Source organism: Anoplophora glabripennis, unplaced genomic scaffold (genome assembly GCF_000390285.2).
Source record: "Anoplophora glabripennis isolate ALB-LARVAE unplaced genomic scaffold, Agla_2.0 scaffold346, whole genome shotgun sequence".
Taxonomy (NCBI): domain Eukaryota; kingdom Metazoa; phylum Arthropoda; class Insecta; order Coleoptera; family Cerambycidae; genus Anoplophora; species Anoplophora glabripennis.
In genome coordinates, this window is record NW_019416443.1 from 72056 (window position 1) to 99291 (window position 27236).

General features: G+C 32.4%; 1 protein-coding gene across 1 annotated transcript in view; it reads right to left on the minus strand.

Moving 5' to 3' along the window:
• Positions 1–27236, minus strand: part of LOC108909132 (cardioacceleratory peptide receptor-like) — a 140111-nt gene that overhangs the window by 70249 nt on the left and 42626 nt on the right. Inside the window, exon 2 of the mRNA XM_023454570.1 lies at positions 15581–15978. Within this exon, the coding sequence (XP_023310338.1) occupies positions 15581–15799 (219 nt within the window). The 5' untranslated portion in view covers positions 15800–15978. The remainder of the gene's footprint in view (positions 1–15580; positions 15979–27236) is intronic.

Below are 27236 nucleotides of genomic sequence, written 5' to 3' on the forward strand. Positions count from 1 at the left end.
ATGAATGGTAATAGTAAATGTCATTATTACGGTTGATGCACGAACAATAATAATAATGGCCGAAAACTGTAGGGAGTGAGAAACGGCTCATTGTGTGAAAGAGATCTCATCCCTACTCCGTGCTGTTTACTGGGTCAGAAGTGACACCGGTCGACGCCTGGCGGGGATAAAAAAAATGATCAAGTGATAATTGATCGGGGGTTGAAAATTATTGAATTACTAATATCGCTATTAAAAAATAAGGGTTGATGGTAGAAGGGTGAAAATTTAGGATTGTATGTATTTTTTAAGGCCACATCATAAAAAAATAAAAAAATAAAATTTTGTCCAAAAAACAACAAAAAAAAATTTTGGGGTGGACCACCCTTAACATTTAGGGGTATGAAAAATAGATGTTGGCCGATTCCCAGACCTGCCCGATATGCTCACAAAATTTCATCAAAATCGGTCCAGCCGTTTCGGAGGAGTACGGGAACGAACATTGTGACACGAGAATTTTATATATAAGATATAGCAAATATATCGTATTATCCTCGTGATTTTTATCCTTTATTTAAAATCCGTAAATCATGTGAACTGGTAAAACAACGAGAATTATGTTAATTTAGTTCTAAAGAAATGAAATGATACTCGCGCCCATCTCTCGTCCAAGTCAAAGAAAATGTTGGATGCAATTTTGAAGGTTCTGTGATAGAAATTACATTATTACTTACTGTTCGTGTTTTTAATCTCTGTTTTAGTAATGTTACAAAAGTTTTGCAACTATAACTAATTTTTTAGATATAAAGTTTGCTGAGAAATATTTATGTTCGTTCGTTATTTCGTACAAATGCTTTTATCTCAAGTATTACTAATTATATTAATAAAGTAAAGAAAACTTTATGTAACCCTAAATATTACTGGGTAATGATTACGATGTTTTTATAAACCATAAAGGGATTTATCAACTGTATTTTTCATTCCAATAAATATATCACAGCTTCCTAGTTTTTTTGAATTAATCTAAATTTTTGAAAACATTACAAAAAATCATCTGTTGTGGATAATTTATTGTTGATAACAATATATATGGGATTTTGGAAAAATGTATATGTTTGAAATCAATTTCGTTTTTATCAAGTGTTTAAAATGTATTCCCTCCTTGCTGTCAGCTGATTGCGACGTTGCCACATTAATCCTCAAGTCAGACAGAAATGCAATTATTGGTTTCTGTTTCTAATTAATACAGCTTTACCATGTTCAAAACTTACATTAGTTTTACATCAAAAATAAGATAATAATGTGTACTATATATGGAAAAGTTTTATTTCACAATTTCTACATTTTTTTCTCAGTTATGGGCAAAAAAAGAGCCGCATCGTCCATCTTTGCCATATAAACCTATGTTAAAATGAACAACTTTCAACAACAATATCTCAAAATCTAGTTTCAAAAAAATTTTCAAAAAAATATGACGCACAGAGGGAGCACTGGGTTTCAAGTTCATCTGTGCATTTGAGTAAACCCGATATACCTCCTTAAAAGAATTTTTTTTTTTCAAAAATAATTTGTTTGACCCTATCCAAACAAATCATTTATTTGTGTGATACAATTTTTTTTTAGTGGCACTAAATTCTTCTAAGTACAGATTTTACGTTTTAATATTTCACATTCCACACTAAGTTGTCACCGTTCGTGATTGTTTCGACAAAAACTGGCAGCAACTAAGTTTTAAATTCTCTGTTGCAATTCCTATGTAACATTTCATTGAAGCGAGGTGTATGACCAACCGGATTGGATATAAAATCACCCTGTGCAGCGACAAAAAGTCGGGTGACGGCGGTGTCACCGACATTTTAATGCAAGACATCTCGAAACTTTACTGTAAAGAAACTGGTAGACTCTTAATTGAACGAGATCTAAATTGTTCTGGTTCCTCATTCATATTTATTTGCGCGAGCTTGTTCGCGGTTCGTTAGCCTCATTATGTAGAAATATTAAGTTCATAAGACGCGCTCTGGCAGTCCTGCTGCCAACCAGAGACTGGCGAAGTCGAAAACAATTTTAATAGCGTCTCAGTAATTAATAATAGACGTATCATTAGGTGATTACAAGCAAAAATAACTGTCTTGTTATACTAATTCATGTAACGCAAAGAAAATGAGAAATAAATATTTACATCACTTAAAAAAAAAGTGTGAACATATTGATAACGCTGGAGTTGAGAGTGAATTGATGTTATCAGTTAAAAATGAATACTCCTATATCAAATTCAACCAATGTCTTGCGCTCTTTGAACGAATTTTACAAATCTTGCATCACCTGGTGCATGGGAAATTTTTACAAATAACGTACATTAATACTGCGGTTGCAGCATTTTGTCTACAATCACCGTACATCAATCGCTGATTTCAGAAGTATCATATCACAAAAAATAAGTTTAGTGTTAAAAAGAGTTGCTACTTAATACTTTTAAAGTAAATTTTTATAACATTATACAGAGTCAAATATAATTTTAATTCAATTTTAGACTAAACCAGAAGATAAAACGCCACATGGACCAGGAGTGTTTCTGTATTAAGTTAACAGTTTGTATTTATATGATTATATACATTTATTTATTTTTTTGTGTTTATTTGCAGTTAAGGTAACTCAACAAAATTTTTTCAAAAAATCCAATAAGTTAAGTGTAGAGATTTTAACTAAAATATATTTTACATGTCAAAGTTAATAAACAACCTACAATCCCCCTCCAATTCCTTAGAAATATCGTTAAGTGTGAGTCATTAATATGGCAATTCAATGTTTGAAGGATACAGGCTATTGTTTATATCCAAAAATAACAGGGTTAACAGGAACTATGACGTCCAAGTACATTTTATTATCGTTGAAAGGGTCATTTTAGATGAAAAAAAACTGCGAAGTGCTATTAAATTAGAGGCTGGAAATTGGAGATAGGGGTAAAAATGCACCCCTTTTTTAATTTTAACTCGAGAGCGAAGAAAAATTTTACTATAGTTCATTAGAAAAATTATTTAGAGAATTGAATTTCTCATCAAAATGGCTTATTTAAAAAATTGAAAAGAAAAATTGTGTGCAAAAAATTGTTAATAAACAATTTGAAAAAAAGCAAACATTCGATTTTTTTATTTTTTTTACTTTTTTGCCTCTAGTTTTTTTTTGAGTAAAGATAGGTTCCTTCATAAAAAAAAGTAAATAAAATTTCCTTCAAAAAAAGAGGCTGTATTTTTGGATGAAATAACTGATTTGGCCCCTCAAACTTAGCCAATTTTTCGATTTTTGTGGCGTTTACCCTTATATGTTTTAATTCTCATTTTTTGCAAAAAGGAAGGAAATAAGTCGTTCAAGGATTTCATCACATGATAATTTAAAAAAAGCAAAAGTTAGATTTTTTTATTTTTTTTTTACTGTAATTTTTGTTAGTAGAAGTAGGCAAAGAAAATTGCTTTATAAAAAAACTAGATGAGATTTCCTTCAAAAGGATGCGTTTTCAAAAGTTTTTGGACTAATATTGACTGAGTCAAAGCCGGTCAAACTTAAATATTTTTTAAATTTTCGTCGTTTTTAACATAATAATGATTATAATTCTTATTATTTTTACAACAATTGGTTCTTTACTTAAAAAATTTGACCGGTTATAAATTTTGGAAACGCATCATTTTGAAGGAACCTCATCTAGTTTTTTTGTACAGCAATTTTCTTTGCCAACTTCTACTAAAAAAATAATAAAAGTATAAAAAATCGATTTTTTGCTTTTTTTCAAATGGTTTATTAACGATTTTTTGCATAAAATTTTCTTTTTAAATTTTTTAAATAAGTCATTTCGATGGGAAATTCAATTATCTAAATAATTTTTCCTATGATGTTTTCGAACTACAATTAAAAAATTGAACGGGGAGCATTTTCACCCCTATCTCCAATTTCCACCCTCTAATTTAATAGCACTCCGCGGTTTTTTCATCTAAAATGACCATTTCAACGATTCATTTAATAAAATATCTTGAACGTCATAGTTCCTTAAAATCCCATAATCAATAGCCTAATATATTCAGTCGAAAAATGTGTAGTATTCAAATATGAACTGTAGAAGTAGCAAACGCCAAAAGAATTCGCAGAAACAGGTTGACAAATATATCCCCTAAGCAAACGAGGTAAAGCCAACCCTAGTTGGCATAAACATAAAAAACGTATAAACCCAGTAAAATAAATGTCGGGTCTGTTGAAACTTTCCCAAAAAGCTGCTCCAACTTCATAAAAGGGACAACTTCACGGGGGGATCTTGATATTTCTATTACCCGAGACGTGGTTACACGAGGGTTTGTTGATACGGTATGACACAACATCTGCATTTAAAGATGTTTATCTCCTTGAAATTTCATTTTATTTCAGGTGAGCTACAAAGGAGTGGACATTTTATTGTACCTTTTACGACACCAGAGTCGACAATAGGTAGGTTACAAGTTTAGGCCACTTCGAAACGAGGTTAAAGTTTTTTAGAATTTTATATACAACAAATGATGCATCTGCAATTTATATATTTACAACAAATTAATTTGATATTTGTAATATTAATCAAATTTTGTATTTTAATGTGTAGTGTCGCCATTTTTGTTATACCTACAGTATTGTGTGGTTATTAAGAAAATTTAGCATTAAAATGCAGAATTATAAAAATCCACTAAAGATATTGCTATTTATTCTTCAAATATCTGCAAGATAGTGACTGCAAAAAGTGATAACAGAAAAGAAAATACAAAAACATATGAAAATATGCTCCTAGCTTAATTTGAATACAATTTCATGAAAATTAAATCTTCGACATTATGGTCAATATACATATATTAAATAGTACATTAAATTTTTGAGAAAATAGTATAAAAAGTTTCACAAAGAATATGAGCCTCGTTTAGTTAGTTTTGGCAGTGGAAAATAATGAATTCCGTTCACGATATTGTTTTATCTCTACTTGAAACACCTTTTTCAAGACGTAATGAAGTAGAAAAACAACAAATTCTGAATAGTGGTTAGAAGAAAAGGAAAAATTTAAAAATATGTTTAATTAAGCGAAAAATATTACTGGACTACCAAGTAAACGCAGCAAAAGTTGGGGCGAATTAGAAATATTTTCGAGCTATAAAATGTTGTACTACGAAATTATAGATTGCTTTTCCCTTCAATTAAGTAGTCGTTATGGGAATTTACATGATATAAATTTTCTTGTTTTAGTAGATTCCTCAAAATTTCCCGAATATGCAAAAAATTTCCCGAAAAATCGTTTGAATGTTTATTACAAATGTACCCAAACGTTTTTGAAATAGATAGGCTGAAAAACGAACTTAATATTTTGTTCAGAGACGAACAATTTTACACTATACACTATACACTATAGTAGGATCATATTCAATGCAAAGTAATAAATCATTGCCTCAAGGGATCCAGTGCAGTACAGTTTTAAGGGGTTTAGAAATTGAACAATTTCTTTATGCATTGTTAAGGATGAAGAGATCAGTTCACGTCTGGCACCCCTGTTCCTACAAAAACTGTTTTATTCTCATAAACTATTTATTTTAAATGTAATTTATTATAAACCCAATTTGTTTTTTAAATTACACATATAGGTGCTACATTTTACCTCTATACGCGCCAGTGTTGTTTACTTGTTTTTTGGGGGCGGTCTCTGATTTACGACCAAGCCCGCCAGGTTAGTATTTGACGTATAACCGACCACACAATGCGTATGAAGCGGTATTTCAGATTTTACATTCAATTTCATTTTAAATTTGAAATGGTTCGTCTTACGCGTCCTAAAAATGATGACACGATTTTCCTTTGATAAAAGACCGACAATTTTTTNTAAATCTTCGACATTATGGTCAATATACATATATTAAATAGTACATTAAATTTTTGAGAAAATAGTATAAAAAGTTTCACAAAGAATATGAGCCTCCTTTAGTTAGTTTTGGGAGTGGAAAATAATTAATCCCGCTCACGATATTGTTTTATCTCCACTTGAAACACCTTTTTCAAGACGTAATGAAGTAGAAAAACAACAAATTTTGAATAGTGAAAATTTCATTCTTCTTGGTATGATAATTATCAATGGCTAGGTGGAAGAAAGAAAAATTTAAAAATATGTTTAATTATGCGAAAAATATCACTGGACTGCCAAGTAAACGGAGCAAAAGTTGCGACGCATTAGAAATATTTTTGAGCTATAAAATGCTTTACTACAAAATTATAGATCGTATTTCTCTTCAATTAAGTACTCGTTATGATTTATTTTCTCGTTTTAGTAGATTCCTCAAAATTTCCCAAATATGCGAAGAAATTTCCCGAAAAATCGTTTGAATGTTTATTACAAATATATCCAAACGTTTTTGAAATAGATAGGCTGAAAAACGAACTTAATATTTTGTTCAGAGACGAACAATTTTCTAATTTAAAAGTTCAAAAAACGTTAGAAATATTATATAAGAAATTTAAAATGGTATTTTCGGAAACATACAAATTGCTTTGCATAGTATTAAAAATTCCTGCAACAAGTGTCTCGGTAGAAAGAAACTTTTCGTGTCATAAGCGCATTAAGACTTATTATTTAAAAAATACGATGACACAAGGGCGCTTAAACCACTTATCATTGATGACGATAGAAAAAGAACTGTTGCAAAGTCTTAGTACCGATCCCCAAATTTATGAAGACTAAAAGACCAATGAATAGACCAATTTTATAAAAATTGAATGTTTTAAAATATTTTGTTAAAAGTGGAGGCAAACGAAAAGCTGGCGGCGTTGTTTTATATGTAAATACGTTGTTTTATACGTAAATACCTATTTCTATCTTCTCACCTTTCTATTCACAATGTCACGAACCGCCACTGTCCTATAAAACACCTACAGAACTGCAACTGTTGGACAAGATACACTATAGTAGGATCATATTCGATGCAAAGTAATAAATCAGTGCCTGTCAAGGGATCCAGTGCAGTACAGTTTTAAGGGGTTTAGAAATTGAATAATTTCTTTATGCATTGTTAAGGATGAAAAGATCAGTTCACGTCTGGCACCCCTGTTCCTACAAAAACTGTTTTATTCTCATAAACTATTTATTTTAAATGTAATTTATTATAAATCCAATTTGTTTTTTAAATTACACATATAGGTGCTACATTTTACCTCTGTACGCGCCAGTGTTGTTTACTTGTTTTTTGGGGGCGGTCTGTGATTTACGACCAAGCTCGCCAGGTTAGTATTTGACCTATAACCGACCACTTCGTACACTCGATACACCTGAGCGGCTACAGCTACTACCTACACAATGCGTATGAAGCGGTATTTCAGATTTTACATTCAATTTCATTTTAAATTTGAAATGGTTCGTCTTACGCGTCCTAAAAATGATGACACGATTTTCCTTTGATAAAAGACCGACAATTGTGTGCTCTACTTTGCATCGTATATGATCCTGCCATACTTCCCTGTTACACAAATCCTGTCATAATTAATGAATGACGCTAGAAATGGTTCAATTCCATTGATCGTTTCCAAGGAGTTAAAATCGTCTTGTTATTTTGAGCCCCTCCAAACACCGAAACAAATTAGGTTAAGGTTAAATTTCGTCAAAGTTAATCAAAACTTAGCGTCTAATAAAAAAAGCAATAAACAACTCTGATGACAGACGGCCTCGCCCCCCCACCCCCCCCCCCCCCCCCCCCCACCTTGTTTACCGCCAAACACCCTCAAGCGGTGGCTATCATCACCCTTCCGGGCAAAATAAATAGCAAAGCAAACAAACTCGAGGACGTTCCACTCGAACCGAACACATTCCATAGCCCCCCAGCTAGTCGCCGAAGCCAACGGAGGAGACCTTCGGCATAGTTAAGTTCGTCGGGATACTGCACTGCAAAGGAATCGATATGTATTGTAATTGTTTTCTAATTAGACAGCTTGCATCCTCGTTACGTGAGGTTAGGAAACGCCAGGGGCATTGCACTTCTGCAAGATTGTGGAAGAGGTAGATACAGGGGGATTACGTTTGACGCTATTTTTCATTTAATTTACTAAAGACAACAGGCACACAAAAAAGAAAATTGGTATGTTCCAATGGCTAGACCTGTGCATCCTTATGTACTTTGACGCTCTGAATCCGAATCCGAGAGCCTGAAAAACTGTTCTTAAATACAGAAAATATGAAAAATTCAATTTTGCAACTTCATTTTTGCATGCCTTTCAGTAGATTAGCATTTTCGACAGTACAAATCTTAAACTTTTATTAAATTTTGGTCGGTTGTTTAGTTTTCATACTGTGTTTATGTGTCTAGAGTACAAACTGCTGGTTCCCTACAGAGAATTTTGTCAACAGTTGAAACGAAACACACAAATTAATAGCCGTTTTTCCTATATTTCTTTTTAAATTTCTAATATTCAATAAAATTCATTTCTGTATAAGCTTCCATTATCGTATGAGGCATATGTTAGTAATTGTAAAATTACCAGAAATGTTTACTGTTTAACAATTTGTACTTAAACTTTTCTTGTAATCTATATACAGGGTGATTCAGTCATAAGGTCATTAATTTTCAAAACTAAGCAAACTATCCCTTAACTCCCGCTAATTCGGCGACCTACTTCGCAGTGGGAAGCGCGCCAATCAGCGGAGTACAAAGCGTTCTAACGTTGAAGCGAAACAGCTGATTTTCCCAGTCGTCTTAAATTTTGCAATTCGTTTCAAAATCAAAGTGCAGTGGATCATCATTTTATTAACAAAGTGCTATGGTCGGATGGGTGTTGTTTTAGCCGTACTGGCATTTAAAATAGGTAGGTACTATGCTACTCTTTAAAAACCAATAAGTCATACAACAAGGTATACGTACAGGGTGATTCACTATATTTTGACCCCCCTTTAACTCATTTGTTTTAAGAGTTATAAAAAAATGTTAAATACAAAAATTGCACGATTTTTTATGAATTTTTCGAAAATGATAGTAAAAAAACAAATGAAGGCCAAACAAAATGGCCGCGGATGTTAACTTTGTTAAGTTAAACGGAACACCCTGTATATACATATTTGGATAGAACGTTCCCTGTAGAGCATAACCATATAGGGTTTGTTGGGTTTATCTCTAACAATAAGCAATATACTTTTAAAAAACGAAAAGAAGTTTTTTTTATTAAGAAAATAATACATCTTGTAATCGTTAGACCTCTTTCAGGCATTTCTGCCTTTTTTTCAATTACATAAGGATTTACAGATTAGTTATAATATATTTTGACAGATCGGACAAAATTTATACGTATATTTTTAGGGTTGCTGAGTTTAAATTCGATATTACTTTTACCGTTATGAACATCCGAAGGTCATTTCAAAACCATTAGAAGGTCAAACGAAGAAAAATTTGGACACATTTATGTATATGTTTTTGAGTTTTCTGAGCTATACTGTGATGTAATCTAAAAACGTCTAAAGATCATTTCAAGGTTATTTTTTAATCAGTCCGAGGTCAATTTAATGTTCATTCAAAAGATAAATTAAGATTTTCTTTTAAAAATGAAAGTGTTTGTATGTTTTTGGAACCATTGGATTTCTTCTTATTTCATCCTGCAAGGTCACTTAAAGGAAATTTTTAGGAACATTCACTCGTCTTGCCTTAACTGGCTGAACACACTCTTTTTCATGCCTTAACTGGTTAGGACATCCACTCGTCTTAACTGGACACGCTTATATTTCTACCTAACTGACCAGAAAATTGCCTTAACTGGCTAGCCTCCTTTATGTTTTCGCCTCATTCGGTCAGGAGTCGTATACATATGTATACATTTTTTCAGATTTTTTAGACCGATTTTCTCGATTTGACCTACAAATGACCTCGACATGACCTTGATACGACCTTTAGATGTACTTAAATGGTGAAAATAACAGCGGCTTTGAACTCAGCTAGTAAGTACGTATAAATTTTTTCAGATTTTTTAGATCGATTTTCTCCATATGACCTTCATATGACCTTCAGATGTCCTTCAGGGGTGAAACTGACAGCGGATTTTAATTCAGCTACTCCAAAAACATACGTATAAATTTTCTCAAATTTTTTAGACCATATTTCTCGATTTGACCTCCAAATGACCTTGATACGACCTTTAGATGTCTTTGAATGGTAAAAATAGCAGCGGCTTTGAACTAGGCTACCCCAAAAACCTATAAGTACCCTGGCCAGGTCCAATGATTATTCTTAGATCAAATGTTGACATGTGTTATTAGCATCTAACAAATATGCATTTTTAAATTTTTTAATCCTGTACTCGTATTCTACACATTTTTCCTTATCTTCCCTTAGAATTATTGACATGATTGAATCACCCCGTATATTCCAAGTAATTTTGCCGAATTTAATAAAAAAAAGAACATATAAAACTATTTTTTCGATTAATTTATGTGTTTTAACAGAAAAATCACCAATTATTTTTTTAAAGTATGTCTCGAATATGAATCTATACCATTAAATCATCGCCAAGGATTTTAGTTACACACTATCCTGTATACTAAATAATTTCAATCTGTTGTATTGACACAGTTGCCTAGTTTCCCAACTCCTACATAGTTTATTGCAAGTTTGTACGGACTGCCAATCATTCTGTGGCCGCTGAATTATGGGAACAGATTTCCCACAAACAGCGAACTTACTCTGCGGTCGGTATTGTCTGTTTAATTATTCTGTGAGTCAACTAATGACCCGTGAGGTTTCAGTCGCCTACATATTAACTACCAACGGCAGCTTTTGTGAATGGGATCCGATTTTCATTAAAACATTCATTAATAAACGGGGTGTCATATGAAAAAATGCGATACAAATGCTGTTTTTTCTTTACTATGTTACAATTTCGGAGAAGACGTTTATTTTTCGTAACATTATTATTTGATAGAGAATCCAACTTTGCAAAAATTATAAACACTGCTAACACTCTAATCTCCCGAATCCGAGTGAAAGCATAATTCAGAAACTACACTTTTGAAAGGCGTAAATGTTCTGGATGAAGTTTAGTCCCCAAACTCTCTTTATTAAACTTTGTGACAAGTTTCATGTCGCTTTCAAAACCGACTTGTTCTATTTTGGGCTTGCAAACTCCATCAAAACTGCGTATAACCTGTCCCAAGAAGTCAATTATATTTCATATAAATTTTAACTTTAAAAAATAAGTTAAGCCGTCATATTTACTTTTATATTAGAAACTTATGATGCCGCAAAGGTTGTATTTACTTTTCTTTTAAATTGTGTAAACTTTTCCGCTTCATTATTTGCTTGAAGAGACTTTTATTTCAAAGTTGCTGGACGAAGTAGTTAATTTTACAAAAAAGGGCTAGCTATACTCTATAGTGATCTATCTCCTATTCCAAGATCGCGAAATGATTCTGATCTAGGAAAAACGAAGTCATCCAACAAGTAGTTACACATATTCTTAAGAGTAAATGATAAAACATTGCACTTTTTACATTTAACTGTAATATCTGTTAAGGGCGCACCATATATTTAGGGTAGTTTCCATGTGGATGCAACGAACAAACAAAATCGAAATCTTCGATTTTTTTTAACTTCGGAATGTTAATATACTTTGAGTTATATGAGGCGCGTGTTATTTGTTTTTCCGAAAAAAAATTTTGGAGCTCCGTGACGCCATGTCAAAGTTTACATCGTAATTGCGTTATTCCGAAAATGAAATTGCATATTTTTTTCAAGTTGCCGTTATTTTGATCTTATCGAAAAGTTGGCACATTGCTGATTGGCTAAAAGATACCTTATTTGGCCTTGAAAAACAAATTTGGAGAAAATAAAAGGTGGGGTATTTGAAAGAATCAGTTTTGAATAATAAGAACTTTTTCCCGTTTTTCTCATTTATCTGAGAAAGTTTTAAAGCAATTTGCACATTTTGAAAAAAAAAAGGTTTCGACATTACGATTTGTGTTCAAAATGACGACCACTTGAAAAAATGTGTGCATTTTTGAAACCGTATCTCCCGAACGAAATAAGTTGGCATATTGCTGCTCGCTTAAAAGATAGCTTATTTGGCCTTGCAAAAAATATCCGGTGAAAATAAAAGGTGGGGTTTTTGAATATAACCTTTTCAATTTTTCTCATCTCAGAAAGCAATTTGAATTCTGAAAAAAAACTGGTAAAAGTTGATGAAATTCTTCTAAACATCTTGAAAAAAAAAAAAACGTTTCGATAAGATGATTTGGGTCAAAACTTGAAAAAACATGCATTTTAATGCAAGAATTATGCTGTCACGATATAAATTTTGATATAGCGCCAAAGAACTCCAAAAGTTATTTTCGGAAAAACAAAAAACACAGGTCTCATAAAATTCAAAGTAGATTAACATCCCAACGTTTCAAAAAAATCGAAGAAATCGATTTTTGCTCGTTGAATCCAAATGGAAACTAGCTTAGACAATTTAATGTGTTTTGCAGTTCAACAGTCACTTAAACAATTAGTTATTTTATAGATCCTCATATCATCGGCATACAAAAGATAATTGACGTGTATCTCAATAACTATGTCATTTATAAATGTATTGAAAAGCAATGGCCTCAGCTCCGAGCCCTGAAGCACACCTGATTCACGCATTCTATTTCAATTTAATGCTTTTAATAATGTTTGAATCGTACTAAGGGGGAAAACTCTTACCCTTAACAGTAACCTTAGGAACAAATTGATCTACTGTACTATACAGGGTGATTTACAAGTTATCCAAAAAAATTTGGGAATAGATGCGTCATGAAAAATGGAATCAATATCGTAAAAATTTTTGGAAAATCTTTATAGTTTCCGAGAAAAAAATTATTGAAGTTGTAGTATTTTTAACCGTTACATCGCTAGGCTACTGTAGTTTCTAGCGTCATTCGCTCACATGCACCCAGGCGATTCCGTATACTGAAATCCGATTTTAGTATTATCGTTGTTGAGATAGTGTTTACATTAGTTTTTCAAGTGTCAAAAATGCCTTACTTGTATATCAACTCAGGGTGGATGGATATCGTTTTATTTTATGGTGAAACAAGACAATATTTGTGTTAGGGTGAAGCATTTGCGTTATGGTGAAGCAAGACAACATTTGTGTTAGTTCCTAGAAATTAGGTAATACGGGCCCAAAAGTTACACCTAGGTAAACAAAATTTTGAATAGTTGCTGTAACATCGGGTATGTCAAATTATTTTATTAATTAAAAGCATAAATTAATTTTATTAATTACTGATATAAAATAGGTAAGTGTTATAAAATTATATTTATTTCTTTCTTTGGGAAAGAAATTCTTTCAATTTTTTGTCCATTCATTTTTTATTACACTTTGCCGCTGTGCCGGTCGCCGACTGCTTGCTTTGCCTTACGTAAGGTCAGGTTTTACAGTGAACCAGTTTCCAGTGGCATGGCGTGCAGAAATGTATCTTTAAATCATTTTAGAATAGCCCTTTTTGATTTTTTTTTGCAAAATTGTATTTGTAAGAGTCCCTGTACATTCAAATAATTTTTTTTGATAAGTTCTGAATCACCCTCTATAACATATGATAGAGGAAATCGAAAGCAACATTTACATCAATAATATTCATGATGGAAGATCAATCAATAGAAGCCACGTTGTGATAAAGTTAGCCTTCCAAAAATGATATGTAAACTTAACTAAGTCTGCTAATATTATGCTTCTTCTTAACCTATATTAGTACTAAAAGCTAATTCTTTAATCGCTTTCAATTAATATATTTTTTCCAATACTTATATCATAATGATACAAATCGATTATAGCTAACACTGATTTAAAGAAATCCCAATCAAGTACAGAATTGTCACTGAAAGTACACTAACAGTTTTCTCCGTGTGAAGAGTTCTTTACATGCGTAGGATGAAAGATAACGATGTGCTCTATATTTACTCGATATCAAGCAAAATGGTGAACCATTCGAAAATAGAGGATGTGAAAACATGTTATCTCAAGCGACTTGGGAAAGCGGTGCTATATCTTACTATTAAATACTATCAACAGAAGGCTTTTAGCTTTGCGTTGAACATTCTAAGGTTACCACAAAACAACCTCTTCCTACCTTTATCGAGTTTCAGGAGTAGCGGTATCAAATGTGGGTTAACAATGACTGTTCCTATGTCACAAATACAGAATAGTGTGGCAAATTGGAAGGGTTAAAAAATGCCAGAATAAAATAGTTATTTATGATACAAGTGTTAAAAGTGACAAAATAGAATTACTTTTAACAAATGTATCATACAATATTTTTTGTAGAAAGGTTATTAATTATACGTATTAAAAATAATTTAGGTACTTACAAACTACAACATATTGTTGTTGTTGTTTTTTTGCTTAATTTAATATGTTCTATCGTGTGTATTATATTAAGGCAGTCAAACTTGTAACACCCTCTATAGTATACAGCATTTTATTTTTAACACTATTGTTAAAAGTTTGTTTTACACTAGTGTCAATTTTTAGTTCACTTATCAATGAATTAAAAATGTCATTTTTAATGACAGTTTTTACAAAAAATTATTTTCAACATACAACATGAATTATAAAAGCGTAGCAGTCAAAAAGTTACTTTTATTAATTGGAACATATTTGTCGTAAAATTATGCACATGGTAGCATAGTTTTATTTTAGGTTGCGGCGTTGCCAAATTATATAGAAAATTCTTTGAATTGTGGCCTTTTAAAATTTATAAAAACTGAAAAATATGTAATAATAATTAGAATAATATATTACCAAATTTTCTACGATTTTTCAAATGCAGACCATTGTATTTAAAAGTCTTATTTAATACTTTTCCATTCATTTTAACTTTTATGAAAGTATTTTTAAAGTTATTTTGGCTAATTTTGGAAATAATTCACATTTTTTATAAAAACTGCTAAAAAAAGTATTATTATCCACTATTAAATATGTTATATTTTAAATTAATTTTAGTTTTATATAAATATTTAGAAATTCGGAGAAAAGAAGCGGTTTATTAAATTTGACTAAACTAAAAAAAAAAATAATTAGAGTCAAACTTAACATAACCACAACAATTAAATACGAGTATATCGTTGAAAATGTCAGTATCTGTGATTTATTCTAAGTTCCAAATTGTTATATGTCTGATGGACTCGAACCACGAATAATCCTGGCCCTTCACCAGATATTTTGGGTATAATTCAATGTTGGTCGAGGCATTAGTCCGCAGAGTAGGTGTTTCCCGCAATATCTTTAGTTTAGAAACTGTCACAGATCATACTTTCATAATATTCGCCAAATGAAAGGCGTGGCTTGCTGATGAGAACTACTAAGTTTGAAATGGGTCAATGTCTAATCTCTTTACAAATAATCTTGGCCATTTTCTAGATATTGCAGGTATAATTCAACGCTGGTCAGGGCTATAGTTAACGGAGTAGTTGTTTCCCACAATATCGTCAGTTTAGTTGTAGTAGAAATTGTTGTTATAAATTTATTTTTATTTTTTTTTTTGCTTCAGTTCGATAGAAACAGTTTTTCGACACAGTCACAATCATTTCGTAAATGGACGCCTATTAATAAGCTTTTCACCTACCTTATAAAAGTAAAACGAGTTGATTTCCCTGGTAGCATTCAAGCCAGTACTATTAGCTTCGCTAATAGTAGACAAGTTCCTGAACTCCAAAGGCGAGAGGAGCACGGGGTACACCACCGTCGTGACATCCAGGTAGGTAGCGACATCGCTGTAGTTGGACCTGATGATCTCGATGAAGGGGGCGCTGTGTCGCACGTCGGGAATAGGTGACCCGCTCATTTTGATCACTTAATGACTGTTTTTGGACACTCCTGAACTACGCATCTGCGGTTTTGAAAAATATTCAAAGTTGTTCGTGGAGTATTTAGTATTCATCATTGCTGGCAGGGGGGGCATTGTTTGTAGGTGCTTGGTCTACGAAGTGGGAAGTGAGTTGTACAGATTCGAGTCCGTGTGACCTGCAAAAAAATATTATTTAAGCAAAAACGATAGAATGTATTCCGTTCATTTTTATATGCAAGATGTGTGTGTTTTGAGGTAAATAAATGATAATGTGTTTAAAATAATGTGGGTAAGAAACAGAAAAGTATTTTTACTCTATTTTATAGGTACGATTCAGTCATACTGTCAGTAATTTTAATCGTGTATTTGGAAGACCTAATAAAGATAGAAAATCAAAAAAAAATTCAACTCGACCTTTTATTATCCAAGCAAACTCCTTAACTCCGGCGCCCTACTTCGCAACAGGGAACGCTTCGGTGGACTATAGAGTATAGGAACGTTGAAGCGAAACAGCAGATTTCCTTAGTCGTCTTGAATTTTACAATTGGTTCAAAGTGCCGCGGTCCCAACTTTATTAAATAATGATTTGAAAAATTTTTTTCCAGCGGAAATATTCATTTTAATTTTTTTTTTAATTGTATTTGTATTCTACTCACTTTTCTTTATCTTCCCTCGAAATTAATGACATTATGACCGAATCGCCCTGTATATTATATATTGAAACTGGTAAATAATGTAACCATTCAAAGGAGTATTACCGTTTGACTCTATTTGATAAAATATTTAAGAGAACAATTTTTGAATTTGTTTTAATTAGCTAATATTTGAGAGCATGTGTTTTTTAAACAGAGTTTTAGTTTTTTCAAACTGAAATAGATATACCGAATATTTCACATAAAAATATTTCAGGTTCATTACCATCTTTTACGTATGCTGAGGGTGATTTATATTCTGCGTTTGACCTTTGACAAAAACCACAGGTGACGTCTGCTTCGATACGAATCTAGATCCTCATTATTCTTTATCAAGCCAGTTGAAAGACATGTGTAACATTTGGAAATTGAAAGGTAAAAACGTGCCTCTTCTGTCATTTTAATCAAGTCAGATATACGACTTCAATTTTTTATCCCATGTACTACTACTGTCATTTTACAACTATGTCCATTATATTGTTAGCATTGTACAGAATGTTGTGGATTAAATTATAACAAATGACTAGTAGTTTCATGCATTTTCTAATACGATATTTGTAAAAATGTTAATGTTTGTTCATTTAATTAATTTCACTGTCAGTATTATCACTTGTCTTAATGATAAATGTCGCTGTTGTATTCGTTGTGTACGAAGTTTATCTCGTACACAGCGTAATTTTCCAGCTAATCAACAGACACCTTGATCACTTAATTAAGAATGAGATCCAGTTAATGACTTGAGCGTATTATATAGGTAACTATTTTGGTGTATTTTCTATGGAAGTATGAATATTATATGGTAACTTAGATTGTCCATAACATTCATCCCATCAAAAACATTTTACTTATAAACGGGCAATTTGCTATTTGTTGTATAATCCCTTGATAATTAAATTTTATGATGGGCGGAAACTGAACTCAGATCGACGCAGGTATTCATACCCGTAAATCCACGAATGTACTTTACTTTACAAAGCATTATCCCTTATCATCAAAAGAAACTGTGTCTGTGATTTTGAGCTACCCTGTACCGATAACATCGTCAAATAATGACGGATATAAACCTATTTGGCTCGTTATTGATCGGATGTTGTAACACTTCTTTAATAAACGATCCCCCATTCATTAGCGACGAAATAAATTAAGCAAGGAATTAATATCAACGGAATTTGATGATTATTTTCGCCTCGGGACGTTTTCCACGTCATATATTCTGCAGTAAGGTAAATAAAGCTAGTGTGGGTGTATTGAAATTGAAGCCTAAACGCTGTAAAGGCATTCAGAAGTTTACAATTTAATCAAAATCAAGCTTTGAATTGTGCCGTTTTTAGTAGGGCATGAAACGAGAAATGTTTACTTGGGAAAAGGTAGTTTCGCGCAACACGTGCTGCTATTTTAGGAATTCCATTAATAAAAAAGATTTGTTAATTTGGTAATTAGTATCGTAATTTGTGGAAATATACGTAACTTAGACGTATTATTTTTGCTTACCTGTTTTTTGTGCTCTTACTCAGGAGAGAAATAACTATATTGGACGGTTTTTCTATTTAATTTTCTGGCAGCCAAATGGCAAGTTTCACATATTTTTGAACGCAAAGGTCATCTTTTAGAAATATCAAATAAACTTGAAAAAAATTGCACATAGTTTATTAAAAACAAAAACAAAGTCCTACATAAGTCCGATTTAGGTAACTAATCTTTTATTGGACCAGTGGTTTCTTAAATTGAACCTAGCAACCTAACAATGAAACAAAGTTAAGAATGTAAATTCTCAAAATAAAACAACTTGCAGTACCTAAATAAGAAATCATTTACAAAAAAATCACCATAAATCTTAGTTTTACAGTCACTATGCACACTTTCTCAATCAATTTCGACTACATAAATAAAATACATATTTTGTCTTCAAATATAAAAAATACGATTGCATTACCTCTTCATTTATTGTTATTACTCTCCGTTATTTCCTTCATTCGTTAAATTCGGCGAACACTTTTTCGTAGTATTAACTGGATTTCGCTGGCAATAAATGGAAAATTGCTTCTTGAGCTTCTTCAAAAACAGCCAGAAGGACACAGTTACATTCTTGCATTTTTACCAAATGGAGATAGAACTATTTATTAAATAATTGATAATAAACAACGTACCATAGCAACCAGTAGGTATAACAAAACTTACCACGTTTCCTTGGTAACTAGTAAGAAATATCAAGTCGTGCGACTTTTTTTTTATCAAATTCCAATAATTCTGACTTCACAAATATGATTGTGATGTGATTATGGATAAACCGTTGTATTGCATTCGTGTTTTAATTGCCTTTTATCCACTTAAGAATATTAAACGCTCGAACTTTTCCTCTAGCGAGGATACTTAAAACACTTATACAATAAATAACTATTATTCACCTACCAAAGGTGTTTTGCAGAGACTCATCGTCCATCATCAGTAACTGACGTGACTGTTCAAAATCCGCATATTTCGTGACAAACAAATCCACCACATTCTGTTTACTCACTATAACGTTTAATGCAATCCATTACCGTGTTTATGCGGTATGGAGATAACGTTGCTATCTGAATGATGAACTCGGAAGTTGGCTTCTGCGGAAAGTGAAATTGATGTTGCCATAAATCACGGTAATATGAAAGACAGTGTCGCAGTGCCAAATGTTTCCCAGAGATATCAAACAGACGAGAGTCATTACAAAAAGCATACAGCGGGAAATTTATAAGAGTGTTTAGTGCACAGAGTAGTGATGGATAGATTTATGATTTATTTGAATATGGTGAAAATGAAATAGATAAATATCTCCACTGAGAACTGGTCGTAGGTGTAAAAGGAGACGGAATGAAATAAAAAATACATACGTGAAAGGCCCCTACGGATGGGCCTTATATGGACATTATTTGCTTAAGATCATATGACACAAGCACTATTAATAAAAAAGGTCGTAAGATTCAATATTACTGTGAGGAAAATAGGTGACTTTTCTCAAAGTAGGCTTATGTCAAAACTTATTGATGGATGTCTCATAAACAACGCATACATTCTCAGTAATATTTTAAACTCTAATTAATTTTATATCAAAATTTTACCTACTGTTATTAGTCATTACTAACTACAGTCACTAACATTCACTAAAATTTTGATATAAAGTTAAATAGAGTTTAAAACATTACTAAGAATGTATGCATTGTTTATGAAACATCCATCAATAAGTTTTGACATAAGCCTACTTTGAGAGAAGTCACTTATTTTCTACACCATAATATTGTAAGAGTTCAATTAAAAGCTTTTTTTCTCGAAAACCGGCCACATTAGGAAGTTCTAACGAGAGTACATTTTAGAAAATAAAATTGTACATTAGAAATTGGAGCCCGAATGCTAAAAATCCTAACTTCAAAAAAATTAGAACTTAAAATATAATACGAATTTAGCATAACTAGTGCCCTCTATAAAATATACAAAAAATAATTAGACCAGCGTATTTGGCTCCTTAAAAACCTCGGAATACCAAATTTCATAAAAATATTTCGCACTGTTTGGAAATTTTCGTAAAAATTCAATTTTAAAAATTTTATTTTGCCGCTCTGTATCTCGAAAACAAGAGGAGATAGACATATACCTCATAAGACAAAAATTTCTGATTTTTTGTCGTATTATCACCCCCTGAATTTACGGGAGGTCTTTCTGAAACACCCTGTATATGTTTTCAGCCGCGAAAATTGAATAATTCCAAATATTTAGAATTTTCACCACCAAGAACGGCGGTGACAAGATTTTTAACATTAAGGCGCTGTTTCGCATTGTTTTAGCTATTAGTCCAGGCGATATCTGTATCGGGTTGGGTAAAACGCATATGATCGGAGATTTTTGCTTTAACGGCTTCTAAATAACATCAGAAATGATAATTTTTCTATGCAAATAAAAAAAAACGTGGGCTTAATTTTTAATGCAATAAAGTATAAAAAAATAGCAAAAAAATTCATTTTTTTCTTGGGTTTCTCGGCGACAACTTAGCAACTATTCATTTTAGACAAAAATGGAAGAGGAAAAAAGTTTTGTAATTAAATTTTGAACACGATAGAGTTAGTTGCAATTCGAAAAAATAATTATTGTTATTGCAAAAATCGGAAAAATCATTTAAAAATTTGCAAAAAATGCTAGTTTANAAAATTTTGTACTCAACAACGCCGGGAAATTGATTTTGAAATTCTATGAAACATTCCTCAATAGAATACTTCCATATTCCATCAATCTTGCGTCCATTTCTAAAGTAGGACTCTATGATAAACACTTTTTGTTCTTGAGAAAACACCATTTTAAACGCTTTTTAAAACGAAAATATTCAAATTGATAGCGGCGATATAGCGCTTTGACAGATGACGTTTAAGTTCATTTGCTATACGCTACGCCCTACGTCCAAATTTTCAGAACCAACTTGACCACGTTTTTATTTGAACGCTCGTCATATATAAGGCGCTGTTTCGCATTGTATTAGCTATGTGCCTTTGCAAATTTGGTTAATACATCTCTCCCGGTTTCGAAAATTCAATATGTTTTCAGCCAAGCAAATTGATTAATTCCAAATATTTCGACCACCAAAAACGGCGGTGACAACATTGTTAACATTAAGGCGATATTTCGCATTGTATTAGCTATGTCCTATTCAAATTTGATTAATGCATCTCTCGGTTTCGAAAATTCAATACCTATGGGTGATTTGAGAAACGAAAATTTAATAATTAACCACTCATTCACAATTCAGGACTCATTTATTCCCATATTTATTTGGATAAGTTGTGAATCACCCTGTATAATGCTGGCAAGTTCTTGCGTACAAAATAAGAAGTAACTTAAAATGCCACAGATATTTTTATACTTGTTAGATAAAGAGAATTACATCTGATGGTTAAGGATTTCTAGTTATCGACACCAATCGTGCACTGTCGGTTACCTATACTTGATGGTCACGTGGGTTATAATCATATCTCAAGGCTCTGTTTATACCATACAGAAACCGGAAAAGGCGTCAAACATGACTATTTCTTTGAATCAGTTCACAAAGTGATGTAGATACAGTGGTGCCTGCACAAGCTAAAAACGCAGATTTTTAGACAGTTTGTTAAACCATGATACTCTTGAGGTGCAAGAAGTTGTCATTGTTACATTTTTGTATCACAGTCTAATCTAGTACGTTCATTTGCTTTAAAACTGCATAATTACTTTTAAAATATTGTCAGGTTCTTATAAATCGGACCCATTTCGACACTCCTTTGTAAAAAAGTATTCCAAATAGATAAGCATTTTAAAACAATTGCGCGTTGTTTTTTTTATTCAAAGATCTACTACTAAGATCTTAAACTATATTTAGTTCCTGTAACGATGCGTAAATATGTGAAAAGATGAATATAGATAAATGGTTCGATGGAGAATTATTTTCGTTTTGAGTGAAACGTGGCCGCTTTGGCAGCTCGTTTATTTTACAGCATTTTAATCTCCACCAAATTGAGATGCTTATTTTTATGGCCCGCGGACATGCTCAATTGCGCCGATAAATAAAAGTCGAGAGCGCGGCCGTAAATAAATCAACCGAAATAGTCGAAATGTTTTATTAAAGTCCCGCAATAAAGCTGCTTTACGGTTTCACAGAATCGGATGTACACTGAGAAAAGGTGTCGCTACGAATTTAAGGGTAACACATAGGTAGGCAACTGGCAGAATATGGCACTTCAATATTTTTATGTAGTCTTCATTCTCATTGTTTGTGCAGTCAAAGGTATGAATTGATACCAAGTGCCAATAATACTGAAAATTGTTTAAAGAGAAAACAGTTTTTGTTTGTAGTGATTTGTTTAGGTAATAGAGTTAATAATACCTAATATTGCAAACTTTACTATTGTCATGATATTAGTTTTGATTTAATTTTATAAACGCAGAATTTGTTTCATTTCACCAACATCTTCATTCATCGTCATATACTTTGACAATCGCTATTCTTTTTTTTTTTTTCTTTTATTTCCTCTCGGGTTGTATGTAGTAACCAGCAAAAAAGCCATAATTATAATAAAGAAAAGGTATAGTTTTTCCGAAGTCAATTGAAGAACCTATAATTTCAAGGTATGTACCAGGCTCGGTCGCTAAGCAGCAACTCGGTACTGAAATATTTGAAAAACGTGTTCCCATATTTATTTAGCCATACCCATATAAAGATCTGGTCGAACTAAATGTGCAGGTGGTAGAAATGTATACGACCTGTTGAAAAATGCGAGCGCGGCCAAAGGAAAACGAGCACAGTTGAATTGGGCTTCTGGACAATAAATCACAGCAGGCGACAAGTGGTTCATAAACTGCCCAGCAGTGCAGTACTGCAGTGCGGAATTTGGTGTGAATCAGGCAATTTTAATTTATTAATAGGCACCTTCTATCAATCATTCATATTACAATTGCGAAAGGGAGAAATAAGAGGGATATTTTGTTTACTAATATTATTACAACATGGCATTTTGGAGACCTTTTGAAACGGAACAAAACGAAATTTACCACCAATATAATAAAATTGTTTCAAGACATAAATAATTAAAATATGTTGTTGGCCAAATGAACATATAATAGAAATTTTCTACACATTATATACAAATTATTATAATTTTTTACCTTTAGCAGAAAATTTTTTTAGGAGCGCCTATGAAACTCATTAAATTTTATTACCAGAAGTTTTTTTGCATATTCAACTGACTTCGGAAGGACTATTCAGCAAGCTATCCTTATAATAAAATAAAAACTAAACATAGCTGGATATACAACTACAAAAACGTTTTTATGACACTTTACTCAGATTGGGTAGCAACTAAAGCTAACCATCAAGAATTAGAGCCCAATCAGGAACACCAACCAAACAGAAGAAAGCGGAGTCAAGAGAGATAACAACACCAATTCAACTCACCACGCCAACCAAAGCCAACTCAACCGATTGAAAGGTTATGTAAACTGATATTGTAAAAATAACTTTTGTAGTATGTCATTTTAAATTCATTCTTATTTCCTTCGGAAATACCAACTTTCTGTGGAGATACAGTGTACTTGGTGGGTAGTAATCTCCATTTGCTTTCTCTCTCTCTCTCTGGTACTAAAATTTTGATATTACTATTCCTTTTTTACATTTATGAGGCTATAAAACAAATGTATCGTCAAAAGATCTGAACGAACTTTATTTTACTGATAATTTTTGGAAGGCAATGAATTTGAACCACCTAGAATGGAATTCCAATGAGTGTGGTTTCTTGGGAATATTAGTGTTAAAACTGAAGTGGCAGACGTCACTTCCTTCTCAACATTCTTAATTATTTTTTTTAACTTTTACACCGTCTTATGTCTTCCACCTTAGCAAAATATTTTATTGTACTTAAAATGACATTCGCCATCTATTCTTTCACTTTTATCCCCATTTTAGCTTTATGCAAGTACCATGGGATTTCAGGTTGTCTATTTCTATATTTCATCTTGACGATAATGATTTTTATAAATACCATGAAATAAATTAGCTAGAGGGGACTTTTCTCCCTTAATTTTTTTTACTTTTTCCTATACACTTCTTTCCACATACCCACCGATTCAAAGTTTCAGTAGCGGCAGGCCATATTTCACTTTTGCAGGACACTATTCTGCTCAGTTATGTGAAACAGATCCTCGTCGCGGAGAATCGCATAAACCACGAAGTAAATGGCTGGCGTAAGTGTTAAGCTGTCATGAACTTGCGACATTAAGCCCATGTTTCACAGGCCCATGACCGTTTTCGCTACGAAAAATGGCTCATATTAAAGCGCGCTCTCGCGAGTTCCATTCTGCTTATTTACTGCATAATATGGGATGCTTCATCAACATTTTAACGGACAAACGGATGGGGTCGTTAAAGAGAAGTCCGTCTAGACGAGGACTGATCTAATTTTATTGTTTGGCGCTTTGCACTAGAAAATATCCCAGTTGCGCAGTGATGTGAGGTGATGTTCCGTGCGTGATTTAATTTTGAAATGAAAAGGACATTTGTTTTAAAGCCTTATAAATTTTCCACTACGAATTTGTTTTTATTTCATAGTTTTGCATGTTGGATCGGGTATAACATTTTAAACGACTGCAGATTTGTAACATAGAAATTTCCACCAAATAGTTACCAAAACAGAACAAATGTACTAAAAATTTTGTAAACAAAATTACTTAGTAAATAATACAGTTTTTGTTTTCTTTCTAACAATGCATTATACAGGGTGTCCCATAAGCACATGATCAAAAAGGTACTGCGCTATTCTTTGGCTCAAAAAAAGACGATTTGACCTAACTTTCATTAAGAAAAAATGTCTGGCTCCTCTGCTATTGACTGTCAAAGTTCTTGAAAAAAAATATGTTTTTTGTAATATCTGGAGAATGTTACGATGGATTTTAATGAAACTTGGTGTGGACTTGTTTCTAAGTAAAACTCATGTTTTGATGAAGCAACGGGGTCCACCTGCCTTGGGCTAGTGATAAATTCTTGAGTGGTTCGGTACAAGAATTACCAGAACTTTTTATTTGGTCGCTTTGACAATTCATTTATTATAAAATGACATCATCGGTTACTACGATAGTAGTAATTGTAGTGAGTAGTTGTTGTACTTGAGTAGTAGTGATAATGATTATCTAAAATTGAAAAAAAATTTTGCTTAAAAACTATGAATGCTACAAGATTTTACCTAGAGCACGAAAATCTCTAAAATGGGCTGATGCATCAATAAACATAAAATGAATTAATTCCAGCGACCAAATAAAAAGTTCTGGTAATTCTTGCACCAAGACACTCAAGAATTTACCACTAGCCCAAGGCAGGTGGACGCGGTTGCTTCATCAAAACATGAGTTTTACTTAGGAACAAGTCCACAGCAAGTATCATTAAAATCCAACGTAATATTCTCCAAATATTACAAAAAGCAGTCTTTGACAGTCAATAGCAGAGGAACCAGGCATTTTTTCTTAATGAAAGTTAAGTCAAATCGTGTTATTTTGAGCCAAAGAATGTCGCAGTACCTTTTTGATCTTGTGTTTATGGGACACCCTGTATAGGGTGATTCACGATTTATCCGAAAAGAAATTCTAGGTGCAATGGAACCATACAAATACTCAAAAGTCAACCCTAAATTGGTTTCATATACTGAGAATAGAGTCAAAAGTCACTGAATTGACAGTTAGTAGTAGCTCGGATTTGAGTAAAACTCACTCATTCCTGATGCAGTAGTTTCACTCAGTTCTACTCATACTAATACAGTGAAAATTTCACTTAATCGGGTGTATATACTGATACATTATTGATTAAAATTGAGTGAAATTTGAGTGAAACTTTTTACAATGTATAGATACTATTTTTAATGATGTGGAGTTTTTTGTATAAGTTGTAAGTGTAAATTACCTTGTATAGTAAATAACAATTGTTCAAATATTCTGAACACTCGAAAAAATGATAATAATAACTGTTATCTCACCTTCGATCACTGTTATTAACAATTCAAACAAGTACTGAAGTGCTTAGCTCTAGTAAACGATTTATAATATCTCCTTCAGGAAAAAATGTTAGCCAATTGTTCTATATAATGTTGCAAAAATAATAATAATAGTATAAGCTATATAAATTAGCGTGTAGCTTTTGTGTTCTGTTCAGCTGTGCCTCAATGAATACTTTTAATCTTGCATTATAATATATGTAACTGTGACAACAACTTTTAACCGTGTAATCGTTGAATCTACTGGTTCATAAAAAGTATTGGTTTTACAAATAATTGAAACGCCTTACTAAATTATAATAAAATGGAATCAGCATTAAGATAAGTCCTTTAAAAACTGATTTAAATTAAATCTAAGTCCAAGATGGTCCACATCATCCACTCATTGTATCCATTAGGTAAGTATTTCCGTCTAATTTTTCGTTTTCAATACTGATGTTATTTTGAAATCTTTGCATACCTCATACATTTGTTCATTTGTTCTAAGTGAAAGGATACATGGTAGCATAGTTTCGCCTGAATTGCTATTCCCTTTTATGCATTTTAAATATGTGGCAGACACATTTTAACCATTGCATTTGTAGGTATTTACCTTTTTTATCCACAACATCTCGTGAAAAATTTATCAAGATAGCTGATAAAGTAGGATGCTTTCTAGTGTAAAAAACAAAATTATTTAGAGACAATTACTTTGGAATTTTTACACTTATAGTACAGATTCTTCATAAATGATTACAAGCCACGTGACCAGTTATTTTGTTTCCTTGGTGTTGGTAATGAAATTTCGGTAAAATCAATAAGATCAAGATTACATTAAACACGTTATGTTTTACTGGCTGGTGATTGGTGTGATTTTTACGACATTTAAACTCTTTAAGAAGGTTTATCGGGTACGAAGGTACGTCTAAACTCTAACGAAAGTTTCTGTAGATTCGCTAGTGACTAAAGTAGTAAGCCTTTAGATTTGGCAACGTTGCACTTGGCTGGTGCACTCAGCTCGGCGTTCGCTCGCTCCCGTTCGATCATTCTGTTTGTTTGGACACCAGCGAATTTCAAATAATACGCTACGGCGGGACCGCCATCACGCATATGGAGGATAAGTTAGTCAACGACGATTTGAAGGAGAATTATTATAAATTATGTATCTTACAAGTACCTAATCGATTTTTACAAGCTGTCATACGGTTCCTTAGATATCGGTTTCCTATTTATACA